We start from the raw sequence: 13023 nt of genomic DNA on the forward strand, positions 1-13023 counted from the left end.
ACTGATGTCAAGCTCACTGGCCTATAATTACCCGGCTTATTTTGCAACCCTTCTTAAATAATGGTACAACATTGGCTATTCTCTAATCCTCTGGGATCTCACCTGTGGCCAACGCGGACACAAAGATTTCTGTTCGAGGCCCAGGGGTTATCTCTTGTCTCCCTCAGGAATCTGGGATAGATGCCATCTGGCTCTGGGGATTTGTCTACCTTAATGCTTTTTAACACACCTAACACTTCCTCCCTTGTAATAACGACCTGTTCTAAAGTGTTTACACATCTCTCTGAGACACCACCAATCAACATGTCCCTTTCCTCTGTGAATACCGATGCAAAATACTCATTAAGGATCTCACCTATTTCCTTTGGTTCTACACATAATTTCCTTCCTTTGTTCTTAAGTGGACCAATTCTTTCTCCAGCTACCCTCTTGTTCTTAATATACATGTAAAATGCCTTGGTATTCTCCTTAATCCTGTCTTCCAAGGACATTTCATGACCCCTTTTTGCCCTCCTAACTGCCTACTTGAGCTCTTTTCTACTTTCCTTGTATTCTTCAAGTGCTTCATCTGTGTATAGTTCCCTATACCTCACGTGTGCATCTTTTTTCTTTTTGACTAGACTCGCAGTTTCCCTGCTCATCCATGGTTCCTAAATCCTGTCTTTCCTGTCCTTCCTTTTTACCGGCACATGCCTGTGCTGCACTCCTACCAACCGCCCCTTAAAAGACTCCCACATGTCGAATGTGGATTTACCGTCAAACATTCTCTCCCATACAACAGCCTCTGGTTGTAGTTAGCCTTACCCCAATTTAGCACCTTAACCCTGGGACAAAACTCATCCTTTTCCGTGAGTATCCGAAAGCTTACAGAATTGCGGTCACTGTTTGCCACATGTTCCCCCACTGCAACTTTGATGACCTGGCCGGGCTCGTTCCCTAGTCCTATGTCCAGTATAGCTCCCTCTCTAGTTGGACTATCCGACTATAATATAGCTTCTCACACCCCTTCAAATTTCTGCAAATCATTCCATTCAGGGAGGGCGAGGCCCAGAGTCAGATCCCCACTGATCACGGGGCTGGCACTGGAGGGAGATCACCGTCATCACTGCCAAGCTCAGTATTGGAAATGGCGAGATTGATAACGTGTTGCTGCAGTCTAACTGAATTAACCTCTCAGTCTCAAACCTCTTTCTTCTCTTTTCTCGGGACATCATGTGAAGAACTGGAAACTGGAGATCAGCTGCTGGAGAACAGGTACAGGACTCTTGCAATATAGGCACCACTGCAGATACTCACACTTCACTTGCTTGCATTTTGCACCAAAAACATTTCCCCGGTCAGGAATGAGAGAGGAAAATATTCTGCTCCATTTTATTGAATAAAATTGATACACGTGTAGGAGCGAAGAACTGAGGACATCCAGAGTATTTGATTATCCCTGGCTAAACAGATCCTTTTCCCCGTCAGTCCATTCCCAATCAGTCAATTAGCTCTTTTAGACAGCACAAATAATTGTGTATTAACTGCTCTTATTATAATTAATTAAATTATTCTAGTGTTGTAATAACATTTGTGAAATAAAATTTTAGTTGTTCCTTATGTTAATTTAGGAATTATTTAATGAACTTCAAGCTAATCACATGGATAGTGAAGTTCAACACTGACAAACAATTCCATCTTTTTTTATTCTTTAAAAAAAAATGTAGTTTACTCAATTCATTTTTTTTTCCAATTAAGGGGCAATTTAGTGTGGCCAATCCACCTACCTTGCACATCTTTGGGTTGTGGGGGTGAAACCCATACAAACACAGGGAGAATGTGAAAACTCCACACGGACAGTGACCCAGAGCCGGGATCGAACCTGGGACCAGCGCGTGAGGCAACAGGGCGAACCCACTGTGCCGCCAAACAATTCCATCTTGAGACAAAATAGTCATGTTATAATACAAGCCAAGGTTTCTGAAAAAACTGAACACTGCGAAAGCAGACTATTTAAAAACATAATATGCAAGCGTAAATGCCATTGACCTAAACAGCTGCTTCAGATGATCACATCGAGGGTCTTCATTAGGGTCAAAAGACCAAGTGTGTGATTCTCCGTTGGCCAACGCCGAAATCGCGAAATGCGATTGGGCGGAGTATTGGTTCCGATGCCAAAATCGCGGCGGGCGGCAATTGACGCCAAATCGTATTTCTCCATCACCTGGACAGTGGCGCCAACTTGTACCAGAATGCATGTGCAGTAAACACCATTTAGATATCATTAGCAGGCCAGACCCGGTATTCTCCGGCGCCTCTGTGATTCTCCTCCACCGATGCGCTGAGTTCCCAATGGCGCGCTTCATTTGTGATTTTAAAAATCGTGACACCGGCGTAGTGGCTGATGAGGGAGAGAGAGAGATGAGGTATGGCACAGAGAGGAGCGACTGTAGGCTGTCGGGCCGGACACTAGCAGAGTTTGAAAATGGTGCTGTTGAATTTCATCCAGGAGACCAGCTACCAAACTTCCCCAATCACCCACCAAATCCCTCCCATCTTCCCCAAGTTTCAACACCTCCTAATTCCCCTTCCTGGTGTCACTATCCAGCTGCTGCCCCCCTTTACCCTTGAACCCATCATTATCCATGTTGATATTTCTGTCTGTGCCCTTTGTTGACCAACCCCTCCTCGTCTCGAGGCCACAGGCACGCTGACTTTCCAGCATGCCCCACTATGAGACGATGCAATACCTTTCCATGACATTTCATCTACTCAGTTACAAGACACTGTCTACCCTGACTTTGCCGGTGCCAACTGCCCCACAGTGCCATGATTCTAAACCCGAGGACCAAATTTCTTAGGTGACTTGTCAACGCTCTTCGGGCTCAACTGCGCATGAACTTTACAACGTGAAGAGAGGCCTTCACCTGTCCATGACCGGGCTAAGAAATGCATGACTGACAGAGCGCTTCATGGCCCGCACAGCCTCAGGACAGACTCTGATGCTTTGCAGTCTTATAATTCTTACCCTGGGGCAGTCTTTCACCAATCCACTATGTTCCTTGTGGGATGAGCTTCTGGTGGGACCAGAGAATCCCACCGCCGGCGAATGGAGAATTCCGGCGGCAGAATTATTTTCTTAGGATCGTAAGGTGGATCAAGCTTCCTGAGAAACAATGTTGGGAAACCCTTTTGCGAGCATTGGCTTGTTCATTAAATGGCTACCTCGCCAGAATTAAGCTCAACCTCCACATTAAACTCCCAACCAGTGAGAAATTAGAACAATGACTTTTACAACTGCTCAAAAGTGGCGAGCTTGACTTCTTCAAATTCTTTGATTTGAATAAACGCTACTTTCCCCTCTTTGGCAAATCATAAATTGAGTCATATCGGGAGCTGGTAATACAAGATGCGCCAAGGTCGAACTTGGCAGACGAAATGGGGGAAGTGAAAGAGGCTACCTGGGTGTCCTTTCAATCTGGTGCCTGTCATGATATGCACTCATGCACATAATGAGATACAGACAGGCAGTGACAGACACCCAGTACAGCCAATCAACACACAGGACAGAACACAACCAATCACGAGACAGAACACGAGAGGGGGGTTTCCCACTATAAAACACACGAGGCATCAGCACTCTGCCTCTTTCCACTGGTGACAACTGTAGTGACAGTCAGGGTGCATATATCAGTTAGCACCTTCTACAAGTGGCTCAGAGCTAGTCTGGTCTAGTTAGTTATAGTTAGCACACTTAGATTAGTAGAGTGTCAACCCACAGCAAACTGTGTGCACTGCTCCAGAAGTTCCATAAAATGTATTGAACTAACGTCTAAGTTTGGTGTCTACCTTACAGTGCAACTGCATCCAGTTGCAGTCCGTGTTACACCAGGGTGAATAACACGCCATGGTACCAGTAGTCTACTTTATCAAAGTGGTTTACCTCAAGTGATCCAGTGATGACCAGCGAGTCCCTTCCAACGGCATGGAGAAGATCCAGGCCCCTCCACAGCTACGGATCTCCGGCAATCTCAGCGTCAACTGGCGGGTCTTCAAGCAGAGGTTTCGTCTCTACATTGAGGCCTCAGGCCTCGAGGATGTGTCGATGCCAGAAAAATCGTGCTTCTTCTATCAACTGCGGTCGACCAAGCCATCCAAATTTTCAACTCGCTCACTTTTGCCGACGGCGAGGACAAGTCCAAATTCAAGACCATTTTAGCTAAATTCCACAGTCACTGTGAAGTTGAAACGAATGAGAGCTTTGATGGTTATGTCTTCCAGCAACACCTTCAGGGTAAGGATGAACCTTTCCAATCCTTTCTAACTCATCTCCGTATATTAGCGCAGCCCTGCAACTGTAGTGACACCGCTGATTCCATCATCAGGGATCAGATCGTGTTTGGGGTCAACTCCGAATCTTTGCGGGAGCAGCTCCTCAAAATTAAAAACATGACGCTGCCAGTCGCAATCGAGATGTGTAAAGTGCATGAACAGGTGAGAAATCAGTACTCTCGTTTCAAATCGGCAGAACAGGAGCAACTTGCCTCCCACGTGGCAGAGAATGTACAGGCCATCGCCCGGATGCAGCGCCTCAGTATTGATGAAGGCGGCCATTTTGCGTGCTTTTCCCAGGTCCCACGCATGCGCACCACGAACGGGAGAACAAGGCGGCCGACGACCAAACTGCGCAAGTGCAAACGTCGGCTGACCCACTGCGCATGTGCGACGACGCACGGAGCGTAACGACGTCGATGTCATGACGTGCCCGAACTGTGGTGCCGCCCACTTAAAGCGGCAATGCCCTGCAAAAGGCAGGCGATGTTTAAATTGTGGGAAGCCTGGACATTATGCAGCCTTGTGCAGGTCTGCACCACGGTCAAGGGCCAGCGATCCCATTTCCAACGCGTGTCGATGTGTACAGCAAGGTCTACTGGATTCTGATCCTGGTAGCACTACGGATCCAGAGGATGACTGCCTGGAGACCCCATATCATGTGGGCATCATCACTACATGGGAATATGCCTCCTCAAATTCAGCAAGACGCCTAGCGATCCTCAATGTGGATTCTGCGGACGAATGGCGTGCTGTCATACATGTTAACCAATGCAGCATCCAGTTCAAGTTGGACACTGGTACTTCAGCCAATCTCATCACTCAAGCTGATTTTGACCGCAATAAAAAGCAACCCAAAATTCTTCTGCCAGCCTGCCAGCTCCTTGATTATAATGGCAATGCTATAACTGCATTAGAATCTTGTCATCTGTTTGTCTCCAACAAGACTATCAATGCCACACTGCGATTCGAAATCATCAAGCCTGACAAGGCATCCCTGCTTGGTGCCCATGCATGCAAGCTACTCAACCTCGAGCAGCGAGTCCATGCCATGTCCTCTTTCAACGTGGATCTTCAGGCTGACATTGATGACATCCTTGCTCAATATCCGAATGTGTTTGATGGCATGGGCACTCTGCCATACTGCTACAAGATCTTACTCAGGCCTAATGCCACGCTTGTAAGCTATGCACCATGCCGGGTGCCGGCTCCTCTGAAAGAACGTTTAAAGGCACAGCTACAGGTGCTCCAAGACCAGGGCATAATCTCTAAAGTGACGGAACCGACTGACTGGGTCAGCTCGATGGTCTGTGTGAAGAAGCCCTCAGGAGAGTTGCGGATATGCATAGATCCCAAAGATCTTAACCGGAACATAATGCGGGAACACTACCCGATCCCGAAGCGGGAGGAACTGACCAGTGAGATGGCACACGCCAAATTCTTCACGAAGCTAGATGCATCGCGTGGTTTCTGGCAGATACAACTGGACGAGTCCAGCAGGAAGCTCTGCACGTTCAATACACCTTTGGGAAGGTACTGTTATAACCGGATGGCGTTCGGCATTGTTTCAGCCTCTGAAATCTTCCACAGGGTCATGGAGCAGATGATGGAGGGCATTGAAGTTGTGCGTGTCTACGTAGATATAACCATATGGTCCATTACCCCCGAGGAAGACATATCTCATCTCAAATAAGTCTTTCGACGTGTCCATGCAAATGGCCTCAAGTTGAACAAGGCCAAGTACTCCTTTGGCATGTCATCCATCAAGTTCTTGGGCAAGCATATATCCCAGCAGGCTGTGCAACCAGATTCGGACAAAGTCAAGGCCATTAACGCCATGAAGACCCCGGAAGACAAAAAGGCGGTACTACACTTCCTCGGTATGGTAAACTTCTTGGGAAAGTTTATTCCCACCCTGGCATCACACACCACGGCTCTCAGGCATCTGGTGAAGAAGTCCACTGCATTCCAGTGGTTACTCACACATCAAGCAGAGTGGCTTGAGTTAAAGGCAAAGCTCATCACTGCTCCGGTACTAGCGTTTTTTGACACGGACAGGGAGCCAAAAATCTTCACGGATGAAAGCCAGGACGGCATTGGTGCGGTGCTCCTCCAAATGGATGACTCCTCATCCTGGGCTCCAGTGGCTTATGCGTCAAGGGCCATGACTCCTACTGAACAGAGGTATGCCCAGATAGAAAAAGAGTGCCTGGTCCTCCTAACCGGCATTGTAAAGTTCCATGACTACGTCTACGGTCTACCAACTGTCGTGTTGGGTGTTCCGCTATACAGACGAACCAACACGGTTGCAGATGGTACAACTATGTTTTATGACTATCAATAACAACATCTGTAAACTTATGACTGTGGTTCGTTCTTTACCCTTTAACCTGTGGACCTAGCCCTAACACTTATCTTAGAGAGGCACTCAGCACATGGTGTATGTCTGAGTGGCTTGCTGTGAACTCTGTGCCCTGAGCTGTCTCCTGCTGGAATCAGCGGGAACTGTGGTGTTCCCCGTTTTATAGTGCGTGTTGTAGAGGGTTCCATCTCTGCTACTCCACTACTGGGCCGATATCTGGGGTTTGAGTATCTGTGTGTGTCTCTCTCCAGCTGGCACTGAAACTTCAGAGGCCAGGAGATGCCGCACTGGGACACCTCCACGGAAGAGAGCACTGAATCAAGCCTCCAGTTTATCCCTAACCGGAAGCCTGAGGCTTATATCACACAGTTAACCAATGCAGCATCCAGTTCAAGTTGGACACTGGTACTTCAGCCAATCTCATCACTCAAGCTGATTTTGACCGCAATAAAAAGCAACCCAAAATTCTTCTGCCAGCCTGCCAGCTCCTTGATTATAATGGCAATGCTATAACTGCATTAGAATCTTGTCATCTGTTTGTCTCCAACAAGACTATCAATGCCACACTGCGATTCGAAATCATCAAGCCTGACAAGGCATCCCTGCTTGGTGCCCATGCATGCAAGCTACTCAACCTCGAGCAGCGAGTCCATGCCATGTCCTCTTTCAACGTGGATCTTCAGGCTGACATTGATGACATCCTTGCTCAATATCCGAATGTGTTTGATGGCATGGGCACTCTGCCATACTGCTACAAGATCTTACTCAGGCCTAATGCCACGCTTGTAAGCTATGCACCATGCCGGGTGCCGGCTCCTCTGAAAGAACGTTTAAAGGCACAGCTACAGGTGCTCCAAGACCAGGGCATAATCTCTAAAGTGACGGAACCGACTGACTGGGTCAGCTCGATGGTCTGTGTGAAGAAGCCCTCAGGAGAGTTGCGGATATGCATAGATCCCAAAGATCTTAACCGGAACATAATGCGGGAACACTACCCGATCCCGAAGCGGGAGGAACTGACCAGTGAGATGGCACACGCCAAATTCTTCACGAAGCTAGATGCATCGCGTGGTTTCTGGCAGATACAACTGGACGAGTCCAGCAGGAAGCTCTGCACGTTCAATACACCTTTGGGAAGGTACTGTTATAACCGGATGGCGTTCGGCATTGTTTCAGCCTCTGAAATCTTCCACAGGGTCATGGAGCAGATGATGGAGGGCATTGAAGTTGTGCGTGTCTACGTAGATATAACCATATGGTCCATTACCCCCGAGGAAGACATATCTCATCTCAAATAAGTCTTTCGACGTGTCCATGCAAATGGCCTCAAGTTGAACAAGGCCAAGTACTCCTTTGGCATGTCATCCATCAAGTTCTTGGGCAAGCATATATCCCAGCAGGCTGTGCAACCAGATTCGGACAAAGTCAAGGCCATTAACGCCATGAAGACCCCGGAAGACAAAAAGGCGGTACTACACTTCCTCGGTATGGTAAACTTCTTGGGAAAGTTTATTCCCACCCTGGCATCACACACCACGGCTCTCAGGCATCTGGTGAAGAAGTCCACTGCATTCCAGTGGTTACTCACACATCAAGCAGAGTGGCTTGAGTTAAAGGCAAAGCTCATCACTGCTCCGGTACTAGCGTTTTTTGACACGGACAGGGAGCCAAAAATCTTCACGGATGAAAGCCAGGACGGCATTGGTGCGGTGCTCCTCCAAATGGATGACTCCTCATCCTGGGCTCCAGTGGCTTATGCGTCAAGGGCCATGACTCCTACTGAACAGAGGTATGCCCAGATAGAAAAAGAGTGCCTGGTCCTCCTAACCGGCATTGTAAAGTTCCATGACTACGTCTACGGTCTACCAACTGTCGTGTTGGGTGTTCCGCTATACAGACGAACCAACACGGTTGCAGATGGTACAACTATGTTTTATGACTATCAATAACAACATCTGTAAACTTATGACTGTGGTTCGTTCTTTACCCTTTAACCTGTGGACCTAGCCCTAACACTTATCTTAGAGAGGCACTCAGCACATGGTGTATGTCTGAGTGGCTTGCTGTGAACTCTGTGCCCTGAGCTGTCTCCTGCTGGAATCAGCGGGAACTGTGGTGTTCCCCGTTTTATAGTGCGTGTTGTAGAGGGTTCCATCTCTGCTACTCCACTACTGGGCCGATATCTGGGGTTTGAGTATCTGTGTGTGTCTCTCTCCAGCTGGCACTGAAACTTCAGAGGCCAGGAGATGCCGCACTGGGACACCTCCACGGAAGAGAGCACTGAATCAAGCCTCCAGTTTATCCCTAACCGGAAGCCTGAGGCTTATATCACACAGATATCCAGACCGCGACCAATGCCCAGGTGATTCTCTCTCTTGCCGGTGGTGCAACACCCACCCGGTTCCTACTTCGCTGGAGTAGCTTTCCCAAGAGAGAGAATAGGACACTGCTGTTTATTACCTAACCAGCAGCCTGTCCTGAGTGAACGGGTTCGAATCGTTCAAGATGACCCTAGATTCTCGACCCCGAAATTAAGGTGAGGAATATCTTAACAATGACTTGGTCAGAGATCGCTGGTGAGAGATTGAAGAATTTAAACGACTCCAATTATCAGCAAATCAAGGTTTATTGCAAAACCCAGGTCAAAATCATCAAACAGAAGAAATTATAATAAAATCTTAAACTCTAACACAAACTAAGTCTATTCAGAAAGTACGATAACAGACACAACGTAAAATCTTATTGTTACACAATTTTAGCAAGGGCACAAAACACAAATCAAGCCCCCTTCCCCAAAGCCTCAACCACTATCAAGGTCAAGGGAGTTTCGCAAGCTGCTGCAGGGTACTTACGGTCACAGGCTGCGAGAGGTCAAGTCGAAGGTGGAGAGGTCAAGCCAAGAGACCCCCAATCGCAACACAGCCCCTTTTATATCCGTTTTACCTGGCTTTTTCCTGTGTTCGGCCAGCCCCTTTTGCATTGAATTGGTAAGGTTTAAAGTTCCCGCTGGTCCCGCCCCCTTTGAGCCGGTCAGAGCTGTCGACTTCCGGGTTTTCCTCCCCTTTGCGTTGTATCGGTCCAAGTTTAAAGTTCCCGCTGGTCCCGCCCCCTTTGAGCCGGTCAGACCTGTCGACTTCCGGATTCTCCTCGCAGGTCCGCTCCTTCCAGCCAGGCAGACCTGTCCCGATTTGAATTTGGCGCCGACTCCGCCCCCTCCACCCAGTGAGTTCCTGCCGGTGGCTTCTGTCAAGATTGGAGTACCTCCCCCAGGTCCGCCTCCAACTTGGTTTTTTTCTACCGTTTATCTTCAAGGGGCTTTTCCAGCGCAATATACTGAGCCCAGACAGTCTGCTTTTTGGGATAACAAGGTTAAGCTCTCTTGTGAAGATTTTCAAAGTCTTCCATCTTCTCCGGAGATCGCTGCTATTCTCACCTCGCTATGTTGATGGGGTGTTGATTGGATTCTGCTCTGGTGGAGGCCAAGTCATTTACATCTGCATGGGGCTATGACCATCCCATTGTCCTGCTTGCAGGCAGGCCCCCTGTGTATTCCCGTGCCCCTTTGTCTGTGTTTTAATCTTATCTAGTTGTCTGGCTCCTTCTTCCTTGTAGCTCCTGGGGGGGAGGGTTTGTAAATACCTATGCCCCTACTCGGCTCAGCGGACCAAGCCTGCTGGGAAATTTGGTCACGTTCCCTTGGCTGAAAAGTGTCCAGTTTACAGTCTCTGGGTTTTATTCTTGGGCAGTCCAAAAAGGGCTGAATTGCCCGAAAACCTTACAGATGCCCCTTCGATACGTCCCTACCTGCTTGGACCGTATCGACACAGGTGAAGGGCAATAATTTCCTTTTGTGTGGACCGTAGGCCCCCCCTCAACAACATGCGAAACTACAAGTCCCAAGACAGTTCCCTTAATCTAGGCTACCCCTAATTTCATTGAAAGGGAAAGACAAGACCATACTTAATTCAAAACACACAGTAACATACACTCATTTCACCGGAACCCCAAACGTAAGGGTCCCTGTACATATATCACAGTCAAGTAACTGAAACCCGCGAATCCATACAACTATTTACATTTGAATCTCTTTATTTCACTAAGGATCCTCTTTTCTGGGCTGCACTTCGCTTCTTCCCAAAAGCCCGTTGAAGGCTCTTCATTTTCCTCCGTCGTCGATACCTGCAGCTGAGAGGTTCAGTACAACTGAGGCGACAGCATAATGTACCCCCTGGTACAACATTTTCTTGGTGGGGACAAACACTAAACCATTCTCAGGCCCCCTGGTGGTGATCGGACAGTTGTGAGGGTCGATTGGTTGGGCTGTGGGCAGGGGTCTCTTTACCTGAGCCAGCAGTTCGGTAGCTTTTACAGTCATCCCTTCCCTGGGCGTTACACATCCCTCCCCACTGCGGTCAATTCATCCCGTTCCCTGGGTTCTGCCACCACCTTACAAAAGTGATCAATGCCCCTTGTGGACATGCCTTGGCAGACCCCCATAAACACAAATAAATGCCCTGGTCAGAAGCCCACCACTTATCCCAGCAAACGGTGATCCTACCCGGTGACCCCGTGATGGTCCGGTAGGTGTTATTGTCCAGGCGTTCCCAGTCCGAGGACCGATCCCTCATGTCCAGGCTCAGCTTCCTGAGCCACCACCATCTCTCCAAAGGAACGTCCCCCTCACAGGTTAAACACACCCGCCTGCCCTCAGTCACCCTAACCCGGTCAGTCGCCACCTGTATCTCCTTGCAGAGTACAGAGGCCTCTCCATAGGTGAAGCTCTGGTGGCTGGAGTACCTGGTCGAGTTCGACCCCAGCCACCCAGGCCACCTCCCCAGGTGTGAGTAGCGGGTCTGCTCTGTGGCCACCTGGTCTCCCTGTCCGGTAGTGACAAGGGGGGCTCTGCCGCCAGAGCACCCATAGACGAAGGACTCTTCTGTCTCGCCTCTGCGGAGTTCTCCCGGTCCCACCATCGCCAAGATCATCAGCAAGCTCCACATCGTCGGGTGCCCCATCTGTAAAACAGACAAAACACATCCTTGCCTCTACAGAACTACCTCCCTTAAAGTGCATGGCTTCTATCCAGCGGCAGCAGCAGCTCCCGCTTTGAAGTTGTGAAATCACCATGAAATTGCCGCAGCCTGTCTGTGGTTCTGTGTCCACAGCCCGGCTCCACTAGGGTCCTAGTGCCTGCTGCTATCCGGTGGCAGCAGCAGCTCCCGGTTTGTAGTTGGGAAATCAACATGGAATTGCCGCAGCCTGTCTGTGGTTCTGTGTCCACAGCCCGGCTCCACTAGGGTCCTAGTGCCTGCTGCATATCCATTATATCACTACACTATGCGCTTCTGTGATCCCACGATCCTAATTAACCCACACACCACTAAACACTAATTAGAACTAACAGGGGGGAAATGCTATATACAATGCCACCCGTCTCCGGGTGGCCAAATTAAAACTGGACCCCGCTATACTGGGGCTGTTCACCTGTTTGGACCAACGGCTCGGGCCAGACCTTCCCCTCGCGGGGGTTCGGGCTGCCCCTTGCCTCTCCTTCCCCAAAGGGGTTCGGGGATCCCTTTCTGCGCCCTCCGGAGACTGGGCGACCTGTGGCAGCACTGGATAATGTCCTACATCCCTCACTGTTCCCTTCTACTGGGGACCATCTTACCGGGGGCTTGGAGACCCGATTGCTCCTTCGTCCCCTGGATGGTTCCCACGCCCAAGGTGATACCTCCCTCTCCTCTGCCTCCCTAGCCTCTATACTAAGGCAGGCCACCTGACCCACAGGTAAAGGCTTGGGAATCGTTACTGTCCCTGGGCTGGGTGCTTGCAGCACTGTCGGTTTCTTTGGGACTGCCCCTTCGGGACAGCACCTTGTCACCGGTTGTGTGACCGTGGAGTCAGGGACCTCCCCCACCGTCGTTAATTCTACAGGGGGTTTCTCCACTACCACCCCCAGTCTTCCCCCCACCTTGCTCTTTCTTGCCCTTATGGGGTGGAACAATTTAAATTGACTGATGTGGCGTTCGCATGGGTCCCACCTTAAGGGATTTAAACTGCAAATAGCCGCTGAGGCAGCCTCCAGAATGGGACCCTGCACCTGGACTGGACCAGGGTCTGGGGCTAGAACTACCCCTGCTCCCCCTTTTTCCTGAGGCTGCTCCCTGGGTAGTCATACGGGTTCTTGTGGTGTGGGTGCGGGCAGGTCCTGGCCCGTTGCCATTGCCACCTGTCCCGACCCAGCTGCTAGGCTCTGCAAAAAGGCTAAAAGCCTTTTCAAGTTGATGGTTTCTGGGGCAGCTGCTCCTGCCGCCGGGGTCTGACTCTCTACTGCGGGAGCCCTCTCCTCC

At 49.6% G+C, this 13023-nt stretch overlaps 1 protein-coding gene across 1 annotated transcript in view; it reads left to right on the forward strand.

Moving 5' to 3' along the window:
• The first annotated feature begins 1126 nt into the window (after positions 1-1126).
• LOC140392286 (interferon-induced protein with tetratricopeptide repeats 5-like) overlaps positions 1127-13023 on the forward strand; it is a 36359-nt gene continuing 24462 nt past the window's right edge. Inside the window, exon 1 of the mRNA XM_072477604.1 lies at positions 1127-1254. Within this exon, the coding sequence (XP_072333705.1) occupies positions 1127-1254 (128 nt within the window). The remainder of the gene's footprint in view (positions 1255-13023) is intronic.

The sequence above is a fragment of the Scyliorhinus torazame genome, chromosome 16 (genome assembly GCF_047496885.1).
Source record: "Scyliorhinus torazame isolate Kashiwa2021f chromosome 16, sScyTor2.1, whole genome shotgun sequence".
NCBI classification, from domain to species: Eukaryota; Metazoa; Chordata; class Chondrichthyes; order Carcharhiniformes; family Scyliorhinidae; genus Scyliorhinus; species Scyliorhinus torazame.